The sequence below is a fragment of the Perna viridis genome, chromosome 4 (genome assembly GCF_037379345.1).
Source record: "Perna viridis isolate PV_CMFRI_1.1 ecotype Kerala chromosome 4, ASM3737934v1, whole genome shotgun sequence".
In the NCBI taxonomy this organism is placed as follows: domain Eukaryota; kingdom Metazoa; phylum Mollusca; class Bivalvia; order Mytilida; family Mytilidae; genus Perna; species Perna viridis.
This window is the reverse complement of record NC_142448.1, coordinates 43,631,305-43,658,144: the sequence shown is the minus strand read 5'-3', so window position 1 is coordinate 43,658,144 and position 26,840 is coordinate 43,631,305. Positions and strand designations below refer to the sequence as shown.

At 33.7% G+C, this 26,840-nt stretch overlaps 1 protein-coding gene across 1 annotated transcript; it reads right to left on the bottom strand.

Moving 5' to 3' along the window:
- Nucleotides 1-295: 295 nt before the first annotated feature.
- LOC148620199 (cadherin-99C-like) lies at nt 296-26,840 on the bottom strand. The gene is made up of 15 exons (XM_088580887.1): nt 26,696-26,840; nt 24,922-25,050; nt 22,089-22,160; nt 20,811-21,049; nt 19,713-19,778; nt 18,505-18,609; nt 13,112-13,210; nt 12,735-12,857; nt 12,066-12,230; nt 9,659-9,767; nt 8,080-8,210; nt 4,088-4,169; nt 3,144-3,263; nt 2,898-2,944; nt 296-1,689 (listed from the first exon to the last, which is right to left on the bottom strand). Exons 2-15 carry the CDS (start codon nt 25,007-25,009, stop codon nt 1,681-1,683), a joined length of 1,455 nt encoding a protein of 484 aa, XP_088437013.1. The 5' UTR covers nt 25,010-25,050; nt 26,696-26,840; the 3' UTR covers nt 296-1,680.

Here is a 26,840-nt window from a genome sequence, read left to right as displayed (position 1 = left end):
TAATTCTTACACCAACAGTTGGTATCATTTGACAGAGAATTTCATCATTTTTATTATATAATCATTATTAACCAACTACCCAAAATACGTTAAATATGTCAAAAACTGACCAATTGATATGAATTCAAACCAGGCATCAATACGGGATCAATATGAAAAAAGGGCCGATATGGATCAAACCAGGGCCAATACGGCAACATAACTTCCGGTCGTTTGACGCCGCCATTTTGAGTTAGAATTGGATTTAATGAAATTTGATCACCAGGACTAAAAGCTGCAGAAACACAAAAAAATCTTCCATTTTATACATAAAGGATATTTAAAATTGAATAATGCAAATAAATCTACATGTTCTTGGTAAAACACGAAAAATCATCTAGTGGAGTTGGTTAATAAAATTGTCAATAAATTTGTAATTTCATATTCAATTTGACCCTTTTATAGATTTCGGTCAATCATATTGGCCTCGACAGCCGTATTGGCCCTCGGCAATGCCTTGGTACCAATACGACCGCCTCAACCAATATGACAGACCTCAAACCTATAACAGGGCCATGCAATATGAAATTACGTATTTATTAACATATACATGTAGTATTGACCGGGCGTTTTAAATTCTGTGAAAGTGGAGTTTAAAATCAAAATCTGGTCGATGCCATACTCTAACAAAGCATTCTTCCGGTCAAGATTATAACTTTACTGATAACTTCGTAATTCTGTGATAGAAAAATAATCTTATCTGTCAGAATATATAAATGGTTATTGACGGGAGCTTATCAATCTTTATAGACGAAACTTTAATCGCCACTTGAACGAATTTTAAACACGACCGGTCCATTTTTTTTTACCTTAACATTTAAAAAAAATTGCCATGAGTAAATACTAGTAGATACTATCCAATATACAATTCAAATTTCAAATGGATTTTGATTCTAGTTACATAACTTTTTAAGATATGACCGCACATACAATAAGACATGTAAATCTTAAAGCAAAATATTGTGTTATTTTGGTTATTTCATGGTTTGGTATGTGTTTGTCTGTTTCCCTGTCTAGTCTTTTTCCTTGGAATAAGTTCTTTTGATTTCCGCTCGAATCTTTATTGGTTCTCGTCATTTTTTTTATAAAAGATCTTTCCATTTCTCGGCTGTTGATACCAGCAGCCGTAAAGTGTTGTAATTTATTTAGATTTATTTAAGAAATATTTTTTTCAACACTTTTTTTTACATTAGCGCAAAATATTTCAGTAAATGAATAATGTGCATCGGACTATAAATAAAATAAATTATGTTAATAAAAAATAATAAAACTAGAATGAAGGAGTCGTTCTACGGCTTCCATCCAATGAGAGGTATCACGAGAGTGTATATTTCTTTAAAAATGTAAATGGCGATTATACGACAGACAACGACGGACGCAAATGACGACATAAGCTCGCATAGACATTTGGTCAAGGTAAACTAATTAACATTAATAAATATAACTGAACAAATGAACAAAAAGTACAGGTATACAACGATGTACACGTATTTTGATTCAAACACACCCGAAAACGTTTGACCTCTACACATGAACATTTTACTATAAGTTTTATAAATGAGCAAGAAAAATCATGTAAATCGAACATTCCTGTGGATATTAGTCCCAGTCTTGCTTCATTTTCTATGTCTTCTTCTACTCTCATATTTTCTGAAATGGAAAGCAATATACATAAAATAATAAGTCTAAAATCCGACCTTAAACTGGTAGTTAACATGTCTCCGCAAATTTCTTCCCACAAGGCAATTAAATTTCATTCTCCTAAATACAAAGAACCTTTTTGTAAACAAGAAAGGTTAATTTCAATAAATGTTAAACTATGCTATTCTGTATATGGATTCCCCAAGTTAAACTAGAACCACAGTAGATTCACAAGTTGATACGTATGTTACACTCTTTACTGGAAAATACAGTGAAATCTGTTTAAACCAAACCCTGGATAAACCGGTAACCTGTGTAAACTCAACATCTACTGGTCCTGTTATATCAGTTATACTATTTTAACTTGTTTAAACCAAATATCTGCCTTATCCGAACAAATTCCCTGACCAAAAGGAGTTCGATATTAGTAGTTTTTACTGTACTTTCTACTCTTAAACTCGAACCTTATTTACCAGAAACATCGAAATACAAACATGGTGGCCGTATAGTGGACTTACTGAACATACTGATTCAAGTGCTATACTTAAAATCATAGAAAATATTAAATACACATACATCAACTTACGTCATTGATTATGTAATGGATATTAAAACGCGAAAAACTCATAGAATTATTGAATTTTTTTTTATAAATGGTTATGCAATTTAATAATGTTTAATACATTTTGTATTTATGAAACTATTGAAACCGAACCCTTCGGATTGATATTTTTTTCTTAAGGAGGATGCTCGGTTTGCACAAGTAAACGGTTTATCTATGGTTCGTTTAAGACAAGTGTCACTGGCCAAATAGGAATACCCTTGTCTCAAAAAAAAAACATGAAATGATATACAGTAAAAACTGCTTAAACCGAACCCCTTTTTGATTGGGGGTTTGTTCGGATAAGGCAGACATTCAGTTTAAACAGTTTTTCTTGTGGTTTATACATGTTTCTATAGGATATTTATAAACACCCGAGTTCCTACTATATATTGAGAAATTAGATTTTTGTCAACTGCATTAAAGCTGTCTAAACCGAAGTAAAATCTGTTCGGTTAATCAGGGGTTTAAAAGGGGGAGTGGTTCCGATCAAGAAACTTGTAAAAAGAAAGGTGCAGAATTACATTTAAATTGATACGAAGGATTTTAAAAGTGTCTGGTTTAGACAGGTTTACGGTTTATTCATTATCCGGTTATGACAAGTATTATGATTTACCTTGAGATACAGCTGAGGTTTTGTCGATTCGCTGATATTCGCTCCATCTGAAAGAAAACACTATTTCATATTTATAAACAATAAATTAATCAAATATTGATAAATCATTAATTTACACGTTTACTAAGTATATTTATACAAAAATCCTTCTTAAACAATTCATTTGTTTTTTGCAACTGACAGAAATGTAAACAAAATCCTCGCAATCTTTATCTTAAAACTCTCTAATGCCCGCGATAGTCTTACCTGCTCGTCTCTGTTTCCAAAGTAAAACCAGAACAACAATTAGTATTAGAACGACCAGGATCAACAAGGCCCCTAAAACTCCTCCAACTATAGGAGTAATACTTGGGCATGGTTCATTAGCTGAAAAACGATATTGATATATATATTTTTACATACAGTGGAACATGTATTAACCGTACCCTTTTGGACTGTAGTATGAACCTGGCTTAGACAGGTATTTAGTTAAACCAGGTTCAAAATGCATTAGAATTGATATGAAAAGACTTAAAAACTGCCTGCATGAAACATTTTGTCCGTTTATTCAGAGTTTGGTTTAGACGGGTTTCACTGTATTATCGCTCATGACTATAAGTTTCAGTCTTTCCAAAAAGAAAAAAAAAACAATAACTGCGTGTTTTTTGCTGATATGTGATTGGGTACGCGGTACATGAAATGCATCCTCGACATTGATACGTTTGAGAAAACTGATGCTTGGTTTAAAAAAAATACATATAGATTTTTTTTAAAGATGTCAGAAACAGTCATTGATATGGTGATTTTGCAATGGCGGAAACGAAGATGTCTTTGTAAGAGTCATGCAAAATCTGAAAAATGTGATACACCCATAAAAAGTGCAAGTTATTTTATGGGTCTGTATTTTGAAATGTGTAATAATTTATTCATAACTGCCTGCTCTTAGGAGATTATCAACATTGAAAATCCAATAGATTCTATTGTATTTGAGTGTCATTTACAGAATTATCTCCCTTAATTTTGAAATCTACAGTTCATTCTATGTAATTTTTATCTCCTATGAACATGGGTTATATGAAAAACCACCTGTTACTTTCTGTTTACTATGAAATTTTAAACAAAATATCAAAAATAAAAATATGTAGGCTTTCCAACTATGATTCACATTTTGCATGATTCTTAGCTGGAGTGCTATTTAAAACAACAAATACCTATATTAGCACAAGAACTGTTGCGGAAAATAGCATCAATCACAGCTCTATTATAATGTTTGTTGTCCGTCATCTCCGTTGCCTGAAATGATTTTTAATGTTTTTTACGACAAATCTTGTGACCATCAAATACCTCGTTTGGCCAGGTCGTCGGAAGTAAGGTTGAAAATTAAAGAAATCAATGTACAAATTTTGGGAGTGAAACACATAATAAATTATGCAGAAATCGAATATCTATGGAATATCTGTGGACCCCACGAAATTACAATTATTTCAATAGGTTGCAATGGGAGAAAATTTGTAACTTCAGCAACCCAATTTTACCCGGAATTACAAATTTCAATGATCCGGTATTACAAATTTCATCCCAGAAATTATTTTTTTTACATCCCCCTTTTTTCATTCCCTCGAACATTTTACAAAGTCACCCCGAAGTTACAAGTAAAAACCAAAAAAAATGTAACTTCGGCCTCTTAATTTCTAATTCAAGGGAATGAAATGTCTATGAATTTGTACCGTGGATTGGAATGTCTAAATTTGTAACTCCGGGGTTTGGAATGTGCCGCCCTTACAAATTGTAATTCCGCGCATAACGTTCGGGAAATTCACATGTTTTGTTCCAGCAGTGTTTCATTGCTTTGCAAAAGTAATTGGCATTTTGCGGTGGCACTCGATTGCACCTTTGACATGCTGTGAGATTGTTTTCAAATTTACTGGTTATGCATAAGAGTTTATATGTATTGTGATGTGATAACGTGTGCAACCTAGTTGTGGTTGCTGTGAGGTTATGAGTTGAGTCCCTTGGTTATATATTGAGAAAATAGTATGGATAAAAATAAAAACAAAACAACGGTAAAAATATGTGTCTTTGTGCAGTAATTTATGGTTACACAGAATTAATTATGAAGTTGACTGTGCAGTGTGTATCAATATAAGATAAGCTACGTTTACAATGTTAGATGAGATATTTAAACAAATCATAAATCCTCACGAGTTTATTTGAAAACCATGACTACAATAAAGTGCAATATAATATCCATGCATGTTCATAGCTCAGACATTTTATATATTTTGAGGTAAGACAAACCGGGAAATGACTTCAAGACATAAACATTGCAGCTTAAATATAAAAATATTTATATTTACCCCCCTTTGATATTTTCTACGTTAATAAAAACCACCATCGGGTATCATTATTAATTGATTATTTTAACGAAATGGGCACATGAAAGAATTTTATTACTAAAGTTACTGTTCAAATGATGTATCTTATACATTTAAAAAATATTTTGTGACTTTGATAATTATCGTAAACCTCATATAATGAAACATTTGCACAGGAATTTCCAAAAGCTGCATCACACAGCAAATTCACGCACTCTACACGTTGACGTACTCCCAAACAGAGTGGGGAAACGCTCTCGGACCCGGGGTCCGTGGGGTCCGGGAGAAGGCCAGAGCGTCAACACAGCAGCCCAGCCGCTAGTAGGACATACTCTGACCGAGTTCTTCGGTCAGGTATCCCGAAGGCTGGGCTCCGCCACCAACACCAGTTGGTTCTATTAACCCACTAACATCGACCGTGAGAGGCTTGTATTGGTATTCAAGGTCGTTAAAAACCCCCAATCACAGTAAAATCATCTATTTATTGCTTTTGACAAGTCCTTCAATTTTTCTTCAATAATAGAGTGAACTGTTTTCTGTCATCATACATGTAAATCATCTTCACAATATGGCCTTATTTATATTTAAATTTTCCAGCTATTATTTATGTGATAACAATAATAATAATGATATTCCATTGTTTTAGTCATTGTCCATAATGATAATTATTTTTCTTTGTTTTGTTTTATATTAAAATGTATTTCATTATTTTTTTTTTTAAAGTACTGTCCAGAAAGAAATGGCATTCATGTATTGACAACAGTCAGGTGTTGTCAAAAGATAGTTAAATACCTTATTAGCCAAAGTACATGTGAGGTAAAACATGAGGGAATACAAAAAAAATGATTTCTAATAAACAATTAATCTGTGTATGCATTAAGGTGCACTGTATGTAAATTATATTGTTGATAAAAAAGACTGTAGTGTGAGAGTACCTAAAATGAATTAGAGTTACCTCTCTTTGTCAGTATTTGAAAAGTCAAGTTTTTGGAAAACTCTTTTTGTTACTATAATTAGAAATGCAAATATCTTTTTATTTGTAGGCAACCATTAAAGAAACTTATGTTATATTTAAAGGTGAAGGACTTCTAAAAAGGATTTTGCATTTGAAGAATGATTTTGGCGGAATTATTTTTTTCTGAAATAGGTAGTTATTGTTTACTAGTAAACCATTACGCAAGGAAGTCATATTTGTTTTGGAGCATGCGTAGAAAACTTAGAATTTGTAGCTTCGGTACATTTCAGGCATGCCAAAAACCGAACGTTGTGCACGCAATGACAATTTGTAAGTTCGGCCATTCCAAACCCCGGAGTTACAAATTTAGACATTCCAATCCCTGGTACAAATTGATAGACATTCCATTCATCGGAATTACAAATTACGAGGCCATATATATATATATATTTGTTTTAAGTTGTAAGTTAGGATTGAAATAAATAACTTCGGGGTGAATTTGTAAAATGTTCGAGGGAATGAAAAGAGGGGGGATTTAAGAGAAAGAACTTCGGGGATAAAATTGGGTTGCCGAATTTACAAATTTTCTCCCATTGCAACCTATGGAAAAAAAATTTAACATCGAGGGATCTACTCTGGCTTTCCATATCGTACATGTAGAAACTAAATGAATAATTTTTTACTTCAATCCAGATTTCATATAATGAAATGGAAACAAATAATTAAACTTGCCCCGATGCGGTTGAAAATAAATTTCTTACACGCAAAATTTCAAAAATAGATATTTCGACTCCACAAATTTGCCAGCCCCCTCAGAATCAAATGGTTATTCCCTTATAGTTCGTGAGATATTATCGCTGATATGTTTTCTTGGTGATTTCACATCGTTAACGAGTTGCATTATATCTAAATTATCATTGCATGCATAAGGCATTTACATTGATTCGGCAGCCATGTTTGTTTACGACATAGCAATATGGAATTTACACACAGCTGAAAAAAGGTGTCATTGAGGTAGATGTACGTTGAATTTGGAATGCAAACCAGACAACAAAGACATGCTAACTAGATTCTGACTATTTAAATCTTAGTATCTTTTAGCTATTCCAATATCATTAGTTTCTAGTTTATATTCTACCGTAGGAAAAATCTGTTTTTCTTCTGCTGTTATTTTGTGTTTAAACAATTACAGCGATAGCTAAATCAAAACAAACAAACAAACAAACAAACAAAATTTAAACATGAATAAGAAAAACGGTTTTCGAAAAGTTACCCCATATCCCCGGGAACAGTGATTGCACTTTTAAAGTTTTTCTACCGCATGTCTATAATTGAAATGTCTGCTTGATGGCTTTATGATTATTGTAACATTTTCAGTGAAACCTAGGCCTGTTTAAACCAAACCCCTTTAGGACCAAGAGAGCCATCAAGGGGAACAAGATCCGAGCGGAATGAAAATATAATCCAAGGATAAAGACTAGACAGGGAAAACAGACACACACAACAAATAACCCTAACTCCTTTAAAAACTAGGAGCATGGACAAGGTGCACCGGTAGGGTAAGTGTATTCTGGTTTTCTAGAAAGAGTTAATTTGCTGAGTTGCTCATAAAATTTCAAGCCCAGGCTGGGCGAAGGAGGAAAGAAAAAGCTATGACACTGTAAACAAATCGGTTCTCCTGGTACAGAAAGATACTAGTACAACATAACGAACCACGAGGTCATGATGACGATCTTGAGATATTTGATCAATTAAGGCATATATTCGGTTAAACATATTGAAACTTATATAAAAGACTTCAAAAGATGTTTGGTTTACACAGGTACATGTAGCCGATTTATCAAGGGTTCGGTTTTGAAAGATTTCACTGTACCTTTATGACTATTGTTAAACGCTGTAATTTCGTTCTATCAATCGGCAGTACTTGCATCATAAAAGCTCTTGAACCAATTGGACTATCCATTGTTTCCAAGAAAAAATGGTTTTGGTATCCCAAAGGAATAGCTGCAAGTATAAAGATTAGTGTGACAGTATATTTTCATGATATAAGCCTCTTTTAAGAATGAAAATACGCTTTAATTATATATCAATATTATAAAAACTATTTGCATGTAGGTCAACTTTTTTTCTGCTTGCGACATGAATTCTTTCATCTGAGTGACAGACCCAAGGGGGAAGAAGAGGGTTTAGCATTTTTCCTTTTTTTGGAAAATGTGTAAAAGTGAATGTCGTAGCACCTCCTTTTTCTGAGGAACCCCACTGGCACCACTCCTTTTCATAGTGTCTGGATCCGCACCTCCATCTTATTATGCTGTATTGTTGACTCAGTTTAAAACTGTTTTAGTTCAATTGTGCCCAGCTTTTTCATGCTTAACCCTTTATGCTGGGTGGAAATTTTAATCATGGAGAACAGTGAATAACGAAATTATTGCGTACATGAATTATAGCGAATTTGATTTTTGTGATTGCGAGAACTAACAGTATCATTAATGTTCAAAATTTCACAATGAGGTCTTTATTAATGCGATTTTAAGTCCAGCCATTTGCAACTTTGGCAATAATAAATACATTTTGATAATTCCAGAATTTAGAGTAGAGACTCCCTATTACTCCAATCAAGAGAACCAAGGTTATAGCGGTAATTGAAGGAATGTAATCCATGGACATAGACCAGACATGGAAAACAGACATACACAACAAAGAACATGAAGTAACTAAAATCATACATACAAAGTAACAAAAGCAAATGAGCAACTCGGACTCCACTAAAAACCGGGAGCATGGACCAGGTGCATCGGTAGGGTAAGCGTCCTCTGCTTTTCTAGAAAGAGAATTAATACCACTACGGGAGTAACAAGTGTTGTGGTAGGACTGCAAACCATCTTTAACATCTGTGAGTATAGAAGTTAAAAGTTTGGAAGAGGTTTAGTGGTACATTTTGCAGATCCAGCTATGTAACGTTGTTTGTATGGATTCTTGTGGAGTTTAGGAATCCAGTACATAGACGGTAAATCACAGTCATCGGCTTTGGTTAAGAGACCAAAAGAGGATATCACTGATTTACGAAGCTCAGGTTTATGGTTTTTCACAATTTCTTCATTGTAAAGTGTAGTAGCAGTATAGGTCTTATCAATGCTATTATTTTCTACAATATAATTAAAGGATTATAGTACGAATACTCGTCGAATCATTACAAAGTGAAAGAATGTAACATTTCAACTCGCAAAAGAGTTATTATTGAATGCAAAAAAGTTGTCATTAATAACTCCTTATTAGCCGCAATTAAGTACGTTCAAGGAGTATTGAAGTCGCATACATGTGTATCTCAGTTTCTAATGAAACTTTATTTTTAATTTTGAAAATTCAAACTACGAAACGAACGAATTATTTATATATTCCTCTTTTACAGTTGTATATGACCCATAATTGAGACAACAAAAAAAGTTACTCACTTTCTACAATTTCTAGTGAAACCCGAGCATTTAAAGAATCTTTGTCTCTTGCTATCAAATCAGTTGTAAATCTCTGGTCATGAGCTGGTCGAAGGTGAAGGCGTTCTGGCTACAAATTTATAATACAATGAAACCTGGCGAAACCGAACCTATTCAGGACTGTATGATTATTTTCGGTTTAAATAGGTCTTTGGTTTATTTATGGTAAGAATACATTTAAGATTAAAATAAAATACCAATTACATATATTGTACATTTCGATATGCTGCGCACGTATTTCAAGGAGTAACCGCTCATCGGCTGATGCGAAGAGGCTTCTAAAGTTTCTTGCGTACACAAGTAATTTAGAATAATTCTGGGTTAGGTTTAAATATTTTTCACTACAGTATCTAAACATACTTCGATATGTACGTCGCCAATACGCATTTGGGTTTTTATGAATATGATAAAAATATACAAATCAGGAATGTTTGGCTTCTGTATGTATTGTTTCGTTTTCAATTACTTTTAAGTTGCTGGAGTATATAGGGGTAACTTTTCGTTGTACCTGTGTATAATGTTTTTGGGCCAGCTGCAGTCTGCCCAGTGGTGTGGTGATTTCCCAGTCGTTCATTTAAGACCTTTAGCTGACATTCTTTTTATCCCGGTGTGATTGTTGTCTCTTTGACACATTCAGCATTATAAATGTAGTTATGATTCATTCAAAATATGTTCATTTTCACCAATCTCCGAAACAGAGGTCCTTGTATCTTCTACGTCTCCTACATACAAACAGAAACGGAGGAGCTACAAACCTCTGTTTCGGAGATCGCATGTTCACTTGTTCGATGTGTCAGTCATGGATGAAAAAATCACACACACATAAACCATACATAGGGTAGGGTGTACAACTGTTGATACCAAAATATTCTCACAAACAAAAACGTAGCAAATGCTGATTTTCCAGCTTTATACATTTTTAGACACATGAAATTCTTTATCATTAATAAATTATGTCTTCCTCATCTTTTGCCATATATATATATATACAAACGTCTCAGAATGTGGCGACTCTATTTGCTACACTGCTTCATCGGATCAAATTGATACAGGAAAGATATATAAACGTATAGAAATGTCTGAAAAACTCCCAACGATGTTAGAACTGTCAAATTTGTGATGCAAATTTTTGGTCGTTCCCTCCGCGCGGGACTCGAACTCGTACCGCTGTAACATCTATGGCAAAACCGCCAGCGCCCTAGACAACTCGGCCAGCTAGGTTATATAAAAATATAGCTTTTGCTGGCCGGGTCATTCCTCCTCGTAGGATTAATCTAGGGCTGTAACTTAGTACACGATGTATGGTAGTACGGCCCCGTGCAGGTCCGGGTGTCATAAGAATAGACCTGCAGCAGCGCTAAGCTTGTCGTAAAAGGCGACTAAATAGTGCTCAGAACCCTAGCTAGGGCGCTCTGCCCATAGAGCAACTGGGATGTGTGCCCCAGGTGGTGGTGGAATGGGGTACCCCTGGCGTGTTACTTGCTGGGGTTGTCAGGCTATAATAGGGAAAACCTGACCGCAAACCATAGTGGTGCACCGTGTTGGGAAAGATGCCACGTTCCTCGCACGTTAAAGACCCCTACTGTGGTATTCTCCCGGAGTAGGCACCATAGGGCTCCGCCACAGGAGGCTAAATTGTCCGACCCTACCCACCTCTCCCTATTTCCAGTGGCAATCAAAATTTGTCGACCCCATTGTCCTTGTGTCCCATCCCTTTTTCATTTCATCATCATTTCATGTTCATTTTGTCATCAATTTCATGTTCATCGTCTGAATATAGCTGAAATATTGCTGCTCGGACATTAAACCCCAACAAACAAACATGGTAGTACGAGATTTGATCCTCTATCCTACATACTAACATCTAAATGAACTGTCCCGTACTACCATACATCGTGTACTAAGTTACAGCCCTAGATTAATCCTACAAGGAGGAATGACCCGGCCAGTGAAGGCTATATTTTTATATAGCCTAGCTGGCCGAGTTGTCTAGGGCGCTGGACTTTGTGCTGGCGGTGTTGCCATAGATGTCACAGCAGTGCGAGTTCGAGTCCCGCGGAGGGAACGACCAAAAATTTCCATCACAAATTTGACAGTTCTAACATCGTTGGGAATTGTTCATGTTTATATATCTTTAATTGTATTGTAATGGATAGTTTAGGTCAAATTCCTTTGACAAGGGGAACCAAGATTCGTGCGGAAATCAAAAGAATAAATGTAAAGAATAAAAATACTAGACAGGGAAAATAGACAAAGAATAACCAAAATAGCATGTACAAAGAAACAAAAAAAAAATCAGCAACCCAGACCCCATTAAAAACTGGGAGCATGGACAAGGTAAAAATTACACTCAAAAGAATATACGTACAGCGTTAACCATATTCAACGAAAGCTCTGTCGTGTAAGATGGATTGAGACACTCCCCGTCGACAAGATAACAACCTTGGTATATGAACGCAGGTCCTTGATCATCGGCGTCAAGAATGTTTATCAACAATGTTGTACTTGAGGTAGTACTCACGTTGCCTCCGTCCTTGATGAAGTAAAACCCCACATTTTTAATTTATTCGAACCGAATACACGTGTGTATTTACATTAAATATAAAGATATAAATAGGCTTTTTTCGTTTCTTTTCTTTTCTCAGTTAATGTTTAAAGATTTCATTTCGTTACCATGATGTTTATATTTTACAACTGTTTTTATGAATAACGTGTATTACTTACATAATAGTTGTCGATAAATGGACAATATCGTGACGTTTGGATTGCCCACAGGACAGTGGTATTGACTAAGACTGTGATAATTACCGAGCCAAAGGCGAGTCAATACCACTGTCCGGGCATTATTACCATATGGTATTGACTGATAAAACTTTATACTGCAGGTTTATTAATACCACTTGAAAATGTTTTATCCAATTGAAATTACTGACTTTTCACTGAAATGAAATAGCACTATTTTTTTCCTTTGATTTGCTGCCTCTGACTTAAATACAAATGTAACTGTTTGATTTTACTGATATTTTAATATACTTACAACAGCAATTACGCCGAATATGTAACTACTTCGTTTTTCCATTTGCTCGAAATCTAATACATGCGAAAGCACAACATGACCAATGGATGGTGAGGGAATGCTGAATTTACGTCTTTCATTAACCTATTAAAAATATCAAGAAAAAGTTTAATTATAAATTATATTTCCTTAGGATTGCTGAAGTCGTCTCCAGTCATTCAATTTCAACAAAATGATGAGGAATATCTGATATGTTTGTTTGTTTTATAGAAAACAAGTGAAATACAGTTCTTTTATTTTCCCACAAGTAAAATGGCGGATATCCTTTATATAAACAGTTGTCAGGTAAAACCAACGTTGGGGATTAGACATGAGGAATGTCATTATCCATGACTTACCGACAGGCTGTCAGTCAATGCATATGATATTGCACCATTGGAACCAGTGTCTCTATCGGTAGCTGATATTGTTAGTATCGTTGTCCCAATAGGCATTACCTGGTTAAAGACATGAAAAATGATTAACATTTTGGGCTAAAACGTATGGGTATCAAAGTTATTAACAAATTTATCTAATTATGACAGAAAGCGTTTATTTTACGACACAAGACAGACAGACAGACATTTTATTTAAGTCTCACCTCTCACAATAAAATTAGTAGAAAAATTAAAAGTAATTAAATTACTACCATTCGAGAGCCATCCTTAAAAGAGTTGCGAGAGACTATAATAGATACATAACAAATTAAAATATTTCGATATTTATATAAAACATTCTTTCTATGAATTAAAATATCAATGCAGATTTTTGCAATGCAAAAACATATATCTTCATTCCTGAATAAAAACCCCCAAAAAAATCATCCTCTGACATATTCATAAAGTTATCATCAATATCACAAGCTCTGTAAAATAAGTCATTGCGTACAAGTAAAACATGTTTTTCGTTTTCTATAAAATTGATCATAACACATTCATCAAGAAAACATATTCTATCTTCGATTGAAAAACCTTCGTACCTGCCAGTTCCAATTTTTATGGGTGCCACATCACATATAAATTTAGCATATGCACTTTGATATCTACCTGGCATATTCATGCCTACACAGTTTGCTTTACCATTTTCATTTTTGAAATAATCTATAAGTTCTAAGTTTGCTATGGTCATTTGCCATTAATTCGTTACACCACTTTTGTTTATACATAATAAATGATTCGTTTTCAATATGTTTTACAACATTTTTCTTAAAAAATATATTCTGTATTACACAAATATGACATATTAAGATCTCTAAATTTACTGTGAACTCTAAAATTCCAGTTCTTTATCTTCTTATTACAACATCTATTAGACCATAAAAATACCTTTTTATTTATTCTGCTATTATACATTTTTGGGTGTTTCTAGAAAAGCAGAGTACGCTTACCCTACCGGTGCACCTGGTCCATGCTCCCAGTTTTTAGTGGAGTCCGAGTTGCTCATTTGCCTTTGTTACTTTGTATGTATGATTTTAGTTACTTTATGTTCTTTGTTGTGTATGTCTGTTTTCCATGTCTGGTTTTTGTCCCTGGATTACATTCTTTTGATTACTGCTTTAACCTTGGTTCCCTTGATTACTCTTTGTATAACTTGAATACAAGACCACTGTTTTAGAATACATGGCATCCATCCCATATCTCCATATAATGACAAATTTGGAGTATATTTTCCAACACCCATAAAAAATCGCATGGCTTTGTTCTTTATTGCATTTATACATGTGAACTCTTTTGCACCCCAAATGGATGCACCATATTCTATTACTAACATAACCAGTGTATCAAATAACTTAGTAAATACAGAATATTCAAAACCACCATTAGCTTTACATTTTGCAATTAACAAACCAAGTGAACAACTTGCAGTTTGCCACAGCTATGGCGGTCTCAATATTACTCAAAAATTCATGAAGTACTAATCCTAAGTAGGTATATCTATCAACTATATTTAAGTTAATTCCATTACACATTAAATAGCTGTCTTTGTAAGAATCATGTAAAATCTGAAAAATGCGATACACCCCAAAAAAGGCCACATATTTTTATTTTTGTAATTAAGTTGTTTTATGGGTCTATGCTATGAAATGTGTAATTATTCATTCAAATCTGCCTGCTCTTAGGAGATAATCCACACTGAAAATCCAGTAGATTCTATTTTATTTGAGCGCCATTTACAGAGTTATCTCCCTTAATTTTGAAATATACAGTGCATTCTATATAATTTTAATCTCCTGAAAGCACGGGTTATATGAAAAACCACATGTTAATTTCTGTTTACTATGACATTTCAAACAAAACATCAAAAATAAAAATATGTAGGCTTTTTACCCATGAATCACATTTTGCATGATCCTTAGCTGGAGTGCTACTTAAATTGAAGGAATATCTATTAAATAACTGAGGTCTAAAATGTACAATCTTAGATTTATCTAAATTTACCACAAGATCATTATTATTACATCATATATTCAAAATGTCCAATAAAGTTTGCGGATTTTTTTCATTTTCTGCTAAAAATACAACGTCGTCTGCATATAAAAGTATAGATACAATATCATCATCAATTTTTGTCCCAATATTCAAACGTTTAATTTCACAAACAAAGCTATTAATAAAAATGTTAAATAACAGAGGTGGCAATATACACCCATGTTTCATTCTGTTAGATTACCATTTACATTTACACTTGATTGAACATCATTATAGATAGAATATCGAGCGTTCAACATTTTAGTGCTAATACCAATACATTCAAGCTTACAACATGTTTCTACTAACCCAGTCATAAGGTTTTTTTTAGTCTATAAAAGCAACATATGTTGAAAGCTTCTTTAACTTTCTTGTCTTTATAATAGAAGTCAAAGTTGACAAATGGTCTATGGTATTGAGCTTTTTTTCTAAAGCCATTCAGTTCATCTTTTATAAAGTCGCTCGCTTCAAGTTTATCGGTTAATCTAGTGTTCAACACACCACAGTACAGTTTACATGACGTAGGAGCTAATGTTATTACACGATACGACAATGGATCTATAGGATCAGAAGTGGATGACTTTGGTATTGGCTTGATAACCCCTTTGCTCCACATAACTGGGCATTTACCGCTATCATAACATATATTGAATATACTAGTCAAATCGTCAAGTGCAGTGGGGTTTTTGTACAGTTCTACTTGAATATCGTTTATACCGGGAGATTTACCGTTCTTAGAATTCTTTAGTACATTAAATGCCTCCTCAGATGTTATTTCACAGTCTAGAAACTCATCGTAAACTCTTTTATTACAATTTACATTAACATTACAATGTTTTGGTTTAAAATATTGCAAAAATCATTTTTCCATTTACTTAAAACACTATTCTTATCACTTGTTAAACCATTGTTGTGACGTCAACCTATTGTTTTAACAGTGGATTCTTTTTTAGAAATCAACGGTGGACGAACAATAGACAAAAATTTCCAAAAACAACTCAGTGATTAGTTTTTAGAAAGTGTAAACCGTTGTTCGATTTATCAGTACGTTTACGCCACTATTACGGGGCGCCAAATGGCACTCTTATGGTTTTGTACTCAAAATTCAATTTTGTACAGACAAATGTGAATTTTGTTCAACAAAAATGAATTCTGATTAACAAAATTTATAACATACTACAAATTTTAAATTTTGTGCCACATAAGTCAATTCTGTGTCACAAAATTCAATTTTGTGTGTCACAAAATTGAATTTTGTCACAAAAGACTATTTTGTATGCAAATTAGTTTACAGAATCATTTGGATATGCAAATGAATTCTCTCATCACGATTTTGTAAGAAGGTTTCTCATTGGATATAGTAACCGCAGGTCTCGCAGACGCAAGTTTCCGATTACTTTGAGCATCGCAGGACAGTTAAGGCCGTTTAAAGTGAAATTTTAAAAAAAATCATTTAAGTTGCATTCTACAGTAAAACTGTTTTGAAATGACTAAAACTGCTATTACACGTTTTCTATGAGATTTGTTTGATAAAACAGGTTTTAAAATACGCATTTTTTCTACTTTCGATTTATTGGGATTTTCCTGGTGAATTACGGGATTATTTCCTGGCATCTTTCAACTCAACTATAAAATGCTTTTGCCCGACCTGTTAATCGCAACCAATTTTGTTAAAATTTGACAAAATAATTTGTATTAATGTATTTGTCCCAAATTTAGCTGGAAAAAGAAATGAATCGTTAGATTAGCCAAGAAAATCATATTAGAAGTATGTTGTGCGGTGAAAGATTATTTTGTTCCACTATCCCTCACGATTTTTGGCAGATATAGATAGATTACTTATTTCATTCCAATTCTATTAGTGTATGACACAAGAAATTCGGTAGAGTGGAGCAGGTTGGGCGAGATGAAAAACCGACATAGTACGTGTCCTTTTTTTTCCTTTCTTTACAAAAGCTCAAATGATCTATCTTTAGATTCAAGATTAAGTGACAGTCGGTAATACGATTACGATATCCGATATTTCTGTCATTCATGTGCTTTATTATAACCGTGCACATTCGTATATGTACCTTATCCACTGTTTGCAGTAAATGCTTTAAGTTTGTAATACACGTGTACACGATGCTGCACATTTTGAATTCTTTTGTATATCCAAAGGATTCTGAAAACTAATTTGCATACAAAATTGAAATTTGTCTCACAGAATTGACTTTTATCTTACAGAATTGAATTTTCTCTCACAAAAATGAATTTTGTGACACAGAATTGAATTTTGTGACACAAAATAGACTTTTGTCTCACAAAATTGATTTTGATTACAAAAGATCAAGTCCCATTCGGCGTGCCGTAACTACATGTAATTACCATCAGTCCAAAAATGCCTAGCGAAAAAGTTTAGCCCTTTGGGCTCGTGTTTTCTTTCTTACGAATCAACGGCATTTCATTGTATCTCTATTACATATTGACCAATCACTCAATTATACGAGTTATTCAAATAGGCTTTGAACCCACGAGACGTTTATTGGGATAACGAGGAAGGCGGTGCTATAAATGATTTATGACTTGAATTGTCCACACGATAATTGACCAATTAGAAATATACAGGCACGGATAGCTCGTGTTCTCGTTCAGCGGCAAGTCGAAATAAAACACCACAATTTAAAAATGTAGTTATTTTCGTCAAAGGCGGAGTTGTCCCTGTGCAATATTTATACAGATAAGGTTGGATATTGCTTGGCTGTTTTCCAGTTGAGTTTTATGGGAACACGTGATCTTCTATGTAATATCATACAGGATTTCTAATTATAGCATACTTGGTCTTTCTCTCATATTTATTTGGGAAAAAAGAACAAAGTAAAAATCTAAATTCATGTTACTTAAGAATTTTGATCTTTAAACATGAGAAAAGTAGCTCTGAATTTAACTGAATAGGGGCGTGTCAATATTTTTTTATTCATTGAGATATAACAAAATTATTTTAACCAATCAGATTTCAGTATTTATCTCAAATTAATTTATAATAAAATAAATTCAATTTGTTAAATGTATGTCACTGGAGCTGATGAAGCATTTCCCACGGGTTTGCTTGTTCCATGGAATTTTATCATATTTGTTCTAAACGCAATAAAGAATGTCCCAGGCAATGTTTCCCATCTTCGCACATTTTACTCAAAATGGTTGGTCTCTGTTTCTGACGCCGTTAATCCCTTTTTATCAATCCCTTTTGCACTTGGTTCTATCAGTGCCATTACATATTTTATAATTTAACTCTTTATACATACCTCGCTCACTGATATTGAGTAAGAGCTATTCAGGAACAACGGTGTGTTATCGTTAACATCTTTAATATTGACCCTGATGACATAAGTGGTAGAAACCTGTGATACCTAAAATATTTACATTAAAAAGAATAGAATGACTCTTTCGTGGTAAGTCGATGAGCATGCTTACGTAATATAAACTTCCGTGGGCAAGGGCTTTGGTAGAGCAAAAGAATTTTTCTCGCGGAATTGTATATTGAGCAAGCCTCACACATGCCCATCGACTATCCCACAGTTAGCACAAAGATTCTATAAAGAATCTTTATTTTTTGGTCGATAATTTGCAATTGCCAATTTCACACTGCCGTGTCTACCACGAGAAAGTAGGTCAAAAGTCATTGGTATATTTTAAGCTATATGACATATACAACTCTAATCAGATGAAAAACATGTTTATATGTAATAAACTGTACTTATTACACATTTTATTCGATTTTTTTTTATATTTCCTAATGGCTAACTATGTTTTCAAATTTATATAACACATTTTTGAAATTTTTGTTTTCAATTTTTTTCTGAAAAGTGGTTATTGTACTGTGTAATATTTTCTTCGGTGATTGGCAAATAGTCCGAGTTGCTCATTTATTTCTGTTACTTTGTATGTATTATTTTGGTTATTTTGTGTTCTGGATGTCTTTGTCTGTTTTCATTGTATGGTCTTTTTCCATGGACTACATTCTTTTGATTTCCCTAGAATCTTGGTTGCTTTGGTTACTTTCTTGTATCAGACTTGTGTATTTGTGTATGGCAAATTGATTAATTGCTACGTACTACTATGTGGTCAGCTTGGGCTGAATCAAACTGAGTTATACGCTAATGCCCGGGCATTTATTTTAAAAAAAGTTATTTAAGGGATGACTTTTATATTTTTTTTCAGTCTATTTAAAAATAAACTCAATCATGGGATTTCGTAGCAGATTATTATCAAGTATGCACCACGGGCATTGAGTTTATTTCAAATAAACCGAAAAATATAACAGTCATTCTTAATAATTTAATTTTATTAGCAAATTGAGTAAATCGAGTAAACGAGTAAAATAATTGGAAAAGGTTAATGACGTCACAGTCATGTAAAAAGATGGTAAACACATTTTTTTTAGAAAGCTTGTTACTTCTGAAATTAAATTATATTGGTGTTGACCAAGAAACAAATGAAGAAACCAACTTACCGCAACTTGGCAAATAATTCGAAACTCAATCACATTTAAATCATCTGTTGTCAATGCGGTAGGCCCCTGTAGAGTGTCATGACAAATAATGAAACGGTTGCGATAATTTGTGAAAAATGGGATTAGCTCGAAATTGCAATGTAAAACTCGCTTCACTGGATATTGCTCTCAAATCGCAAACGCTCTAAAAAAATGTTCTAATATAATTACACAAACGCAAATCTTAATGCTTGGAACTTTTTTATACAAATATATGTACACTTTTTTCACAGAGCGATGCTTCAATCATCTTCGGTAGACACCAATCCGTTTACTGATTGATTGTGATTTCCCTTTTATCAAAAATATAAATAATGATTCATTAAAAATAAATCAAGGATAAACAAAACTTGAGCATTTGTCATTGTAGTTTTTTTTCTTTCGCTGACTAGTGCTATGTGAGTTAAAACAAAGATATCCTTCACATAAATATTGCAAATTTCTGTGTGTATCTCAAGGAGGAAATTCACATCATCAACAGTAGAAATAAATACTCAGAAAGTTTAAGATTTAAAAAAATTAACAATTGACTATTTGGAACAAAAACGTGCAAGTCAATTGATCGGCTGTTGAAGTGAGAGGTACCAGATAACCATTCAATTATACAGGCGGTAGTTGTAGAGATGGTTATATTTTTATAATAACCTATTTACTGTTTTTCACAAATGATCCTGCCTTTATTTTAAACAATTTCATTCTTTGTTTCTCTCTCATACTAAAACAAATAAAAACAAGAAAAACTGTGAGAAAACTTGCTAAAAGAAATCCCTTGCTCTAACCCTAGTAATAACAAGGTCAAAATATAACCAATGTTTCCATACAGAAAGTAAGAGTCGGTTGTCTGAAATCAAATCACACGACATGGCATACATATTGAAATCTTCTGTCAAAATGTTGAATTTTAAGCTTCTATCAAAACATTAAGTGGTTGTGAAAAGTAGTTGGATAGAAATCTAACAAAAAGTTGTGGACGCACGAACAGATGGGCGAACAGACAAACGGATACCATGACCACTATGTACATCCCGCAAGCGAGGGTATAAACTAAAATCCCCTTACATCTCGGTCTATTGGCTGAATTAAACGAAGAAATGTTCTTGTACTATAGCCGGACTCAGGTTGTTTCAAAGTCCGGGATTCAAGCCGGAAAACTTCAGATGGATCAATGCTGATGGATTGTGGTTCCGTAGGGGGAAGAATCTGCATCTGGACATCATATATGTTGTTAGAGTCAACTGAGGTTAAATTTCCATTAATCTGCAGATCAATTAAGTATTCATCAGGTTTAGACTGCAAATCTGACAAATAAAATATTTTTTATTATGAAGGAGTATGTTCAGAAAAAAAGAACAATGTATCAAAATCTACGGAAGCCCATAAGGATCATTTGACAATAAAATAGAATAAGTCGAAATTACGACAGACTATGTCGTAATTTTCATATGACCCTTATGGGCTTCTGTAAAAATCAGCTCCAAGAGTGTTTTAATTGAATTTGAAAATTGCATAATTCATTCGTTGAATATGTGCCTTCGTTAAAACATTCATTACTGTTTATTCATGTTTTGCTTTAAAACTGTAGATGATAATAAGCCAAATTAGAAAATTTAGCTGCATTGTGTAAAATAAAGCTTATTTCATGAGACATTTTTATGTAGAAAATATAGAGCGCATTTGTCGAACTCATTGGTCTTTATACGAAAACAGCCTTCTGTACCATCACAACTCCTGACACAAGATTTTGTTGTTCTAAGCTTGCACTATGTATTTTGGGTTAAAAAAACTACCCCTAATTCTGTCATTTTTGTGAAAAGTCTTTGAAAACTGTATAGAAGCAGAGTTTTGTGCCCTCCTTGTGACTAAATTATGACACAACAGCTTGTATTTTCTGTATATTAGTAATCAGATAATATTTTAGCTTTAAGATACGCAAATAGAAAATTTTAAATAGTAAGTTGAAACTTTGGTAAAATAGTAGGCCTGAAACCAGTGTTAGTGAATTTACCCCTTTCTAGTAGTTGAAACTTGTTTCTCAATGAATTGGAACATATTGTGTATCGCCCGTCATGCTGTTTCTCTTCACTTTACACTTATGAGGCTTTATAGTTGACAAAAATAATTTCAGATAAAGGACATCACACACTCTGCCATACCTGTCCCCTATCTTGCCCTTCTTTTAGACTAATTCGAGCCAAATAAATTCTCGTGACCAAACTTCACGACAAACACAATAATTTTCATTCCCTGTCGTTAATATTCCATTCATCTTATATAGGCTCTTATATAGGCTCTGTCTCTCATACACAAAGACTAAAATCAAATTGTGTTTCTACTTACCTTGTTGTGTTGCTTCGAAAACACTGAGGAAAATGGTTGGGATATTTCCAGTAGAAGCACCCGAGGAGCATGCTAAATAAAGAAACAGAAGTCAAGATCAACATGACAATCGCAACTTCGGAATCTAAACAAATATCACCATGTTGTTACTGTTTTTTGTTTTTTTTTTGTTGTTTTTTTTTTCATTTTAGTGCAATATACAACAAGGCAAAGAAACATTAAATTAAAAGACAAACAGTCAATATAAAACAAATTGTTAAATGGAAGAACACAAAACAAAAACAAGCAAAATCAAACTAAAAGGATGCCCCGCTCTCCACATGGTCGAAACATAAACGTAGTCGTCAAACAGAAAGTTTATCTAGCTGGAGTCTGAAATCGAATCACTCCAATTAGCATATCTGTATCACTGATATTTGCACACTTAACGTCTCTCTTAAAATATCGATCGATTGCGGTAAGTTGGTGCAGAAAAAAAAACTTTTAACTAAAAAGGTGCAAACGGACGCACGGACGTGTTAATCACTATATACTGTCGGCGCCTTCAAGTCAGGGTATAAAAATGACAAAAATGATATACCGCACATTAAAAATTGAAGATAGACAAGAGTAATCAAGGGAACCAAGGTTATAGCGGTAATCAAAAGAATGTAATCCAGGGACAACGACCAGACATGGAAAACAGACACACACAACAAAGAACATAAAGGAACTAAATTCATTCATACAAAGTAACAAAAGTAAATGAGCAACTCGGACTCCACTAAAAACTGGGAGCATGGACCAGGTGCACCGGTAGAGTAAGCGTCCTCTGCTTTTCTAGAAACACCCACCGAGTTGCTCATAAAAAGTCAAGTCCGGGGTAGACAAACGAGGAAAGGTAAACTATGATCCGTTGACAAAAGTGGAGAAAAGGAGAAAAAGCACAAAACACACAATTAAGTTAAAAAGTCATATATGTGTATTATTGAGTGAGACTGATAAATCGTCAGATATTGTTCTTTGATAAAATGATAAACAAGCCGCAATAAGTTTTGTTGCAAATTAACAACGAAGGAATATATTACACGAATAATAAAACATTTTTTCTCTTGGTTTAGAAGGAATCATTTCTTTGTCTTTGTTGTAAACAACGCGTAGGAAATAGATTTGATATTTCTATGTCCCTGGCTCCAGATAGAAAATGGTCATAGATACTAACAAATTACACTGATCAGCCAACATGGGATAACATGTCAAGTGGTATGAGCTGGAAATTAATAAATAGACCAACCAAGTGTGACCATTCTGGTTTCTGCTGACTCTACAATTCTTAGCGACTTCTTGCACTCATAATTTCAGTACTTATATTCGCACACGATTTACATAAACATGGCGTTACACGCCACGTAATGCTGCAGATCCCCACCGTGTTTACCGCCATAGCGTCATAATTCTAGCTTTATACGAGATAAAATGTACCTCTTAAGTATCATACACGTGTGTTTTACGTGTGCTTCTTGCATGTACGAGAACGGGAAGTTTACATAAAATGATCGGTTAGCTTTGGACATTACCCAGTTTCCAATTCAGGCACTGAGGCTCGTTATAAGACTATATAGGGCATATACATTAGCACGCCCCGATATTTATGAATATTCATTGCCAGCTGCTTAATCTGGTTCCTAAACTGGTACCCTGGCCAATATCATAAGCGACCCAAAGATTGCTACAGCGTACCTTTTTTTTTAAAAACATATCATACACATGTCTATTCGTGTTTTTTGCTTGTATTAGAACTGGAAGTTTATATTAAGAGATAAAATGATAGGTTAGCATTGAATTATGTTATATATAATAATTACCCAGTTTCCGATTCAAACACAGGCGTTCATTACAATTGATTAAATAAAGGTCATATATATTATCAGGACTCCGATATCTATATATGACCATAGACAGTTGTTTAATCTTGTTCCGAATGATTGGAAACATTCGGGTCATAACGGTTACGAAAGAGTACGTAATAATGTCAAGAGAATCAATATTTTAGTAGAAGTCGCCGGATTTTAGAGCATTCGTGCCATTTTGGATGTTGAAAGTAAGCCAAAATCAGTGCCAGTGAATATTCGACGATTAGCGACTTTGAAAACTTCAGTCTTTGATTTGTTTGAATATTGATATGTAATGTTGAATAGGAATGGTGTGTCACACAACACGTTATATTTTAGCACTACCCCGGAGTACCACACTTCGAATCTCCCTTGCAGCCTTTTAACCGTTTCCTGATATACTGTGTTTCTATGCTAGCATGTAGGCTATGCTATAAATCACAGGACATGAATACTATAATTACAAATCTGCAAAGCTGTTTCCGGTGTACTGTACTAATTTGGATAAAGGGGTGTTGTTTACGATCGATATGTACACAAGTCATAAAATTTACACTTTTATAAACTGTCATCGCTGAGGTCGTGAAAGGTGAATAGGAAATAATGCACGAAAAAGTCATATGTTAATTAGACTGGAATCATTCAGGTTTTTGTCCTTTGTACATGAGAAACCGTATTTGGTTGATATGCTTAACCAAGGAGTTAAATGAGTTAAATATAAATACATAAATCCTTGGTTTAACCGAGTTCGTGTGAAATCGTGCGAGACGAGAGTTTGGAAGGAGATTCTGGAACACATAAATATCCAAGTAAAAGGAGGGTTGCAGGGTCAGAGGAAATTTAGACTAGACTGTACTATGAATATCAGATATCGCGAGAAATGGTTAATTTGGTTATAGTGGTCACACTGGTGACAGACTTGAACGGATATTATTATATGCATATAAAAGATATATACTTACGCGTTGCCGTCTCCTGACCATAGACTACATCGATCATGATAAATGTAAATGTAATGGAAAAGACATTTCTTATTACGGTTGGTTCCATATTATTGGCAGAACTGTTTCTTTTTCTTGCTTGGGTGTATCCTGAAATGACATAACATCGCCATGGGCATTGTTGTGCAAGTGCAATATATTTTCTTGTAAAAAAGGCAAAAATGAAAACAACAACAAACAAAAAACAAAGAAAGAAACACAATCAATATAAAAACAGCAAAATAAAAGAAATATACATGTACTGTAAAACTATGTTGGAAATAAAAGGCTCTAAATTAGCTTGAAACGTTTACATCAAAAACTTTAAAACCTGAGAGTCATACCATTTGATCAAGCAGAGCAAACATTTACTCATTTAATATATGTAAGTCAAAGAAGGGATCCCCTCAAAAATTCTCTAAACGACGACTTTCTTACAACTTCCTTCAATGACGACTCTCGCTGGCCTTATTATACGAATTATTTCATAAAATGAAAGTTTCCTTCTGTCTGTTGTGGTAATGTGTTGGTCCAGGTATTTTTTTTTGGGGGGGGACTAACAGGTCAATATATATATACAAAATAGTTATCAAAAAATCAGAAACCACAAAAAGGTCTTTAACACGTGTAATAAGCTCTGAAAGGCCCCGACAACAAAAGTAATAAATTCCACGTTAACATATTAACGATAACAATGCTTCAAAATCAAACTTTAAGGTAATTAAAGCAACACAGACACATTAATAACCAACATTTGATAATTGTGGACATGCGCATGCAATCTGTGGTGGAGTAAGACTAGTATTAATTATTATAGGCCTTAACCATCCTCTTTAGTGTAACGTAAAAAAAGGAACTGAAACAACAAACAAACACCCCAGTACATACACTCAATAATACATTTAAATCTCTCCATGGCATATCTCAACAAACAACATATAGAAAAACAAGTACTATTTTTAAAAAAAGATAGCCGACGAAGTAACATTTTGTTCTTTTTACTTATAATTTTATAATAATACTTCTTAGAAAATAACACATGGCACGCAATACACAGTTCAAAGATTACTTAGTAATTTATTTCCCCATGATGTAGATAAGCAAAACCGTACAAAAATATCATAAGCTCACGTAACCGTCTATGATTATTTAGACAGTCAGTAGATCTGTCGGAGGGATTCTACTGACTGCCAAAATAACCATAGACGGTCACCTAGGAGCTTATAACATATAATTTCCGACAGTGAACCAGTGCATGACTTTTTGTAGTGAATTCAATAAATTTTCACCGATCAAGAACGACGAACAATAAGCTGTATTGTTGGTATTATTTCGTCCAATCTGGTTAGTTATCATGTGATATTACAGCGAATAACTGTTACAGTTTACTTAAGGGATGGGAATTGGAAATGGTCTTCCCGTTTGCTAAAGAACTTCCTTGGGTAGTTGACTGGGCAATTCGCAAATATATTTGATTTTAAACAGTTTCTTCCAACCATGGATTAAAATAACATGAAATGATAAAAAGTTAAAAATCTGCATTACAGTAATGGTCATTTTATCAATGTAAGACAAACTCTATCCGCTGAAGTTAACTATATCACTCACTGTAACTACACTATTCGATTTAAATATATTGCGGTATTGCCACTGAAGACATGTTCGTCATGGTATCAATAGGCATTGGTTTCCGAATTGTTATGATGTATTGAATGTATTTACTCGTTTTTCCTAATTTATTATGGAACCGACTTACCTTGCAAACTAGATTGTGTAGTAGTGTTCAACCTTGAAACCCTAAAATATGCATATTACCATCATAGATAAATTTAAACCTGTTTCATGTTTGATATTAAGTCACTTTTTCTATTTACTGTTTAAATGGTTGGTTAGTTGTGGAT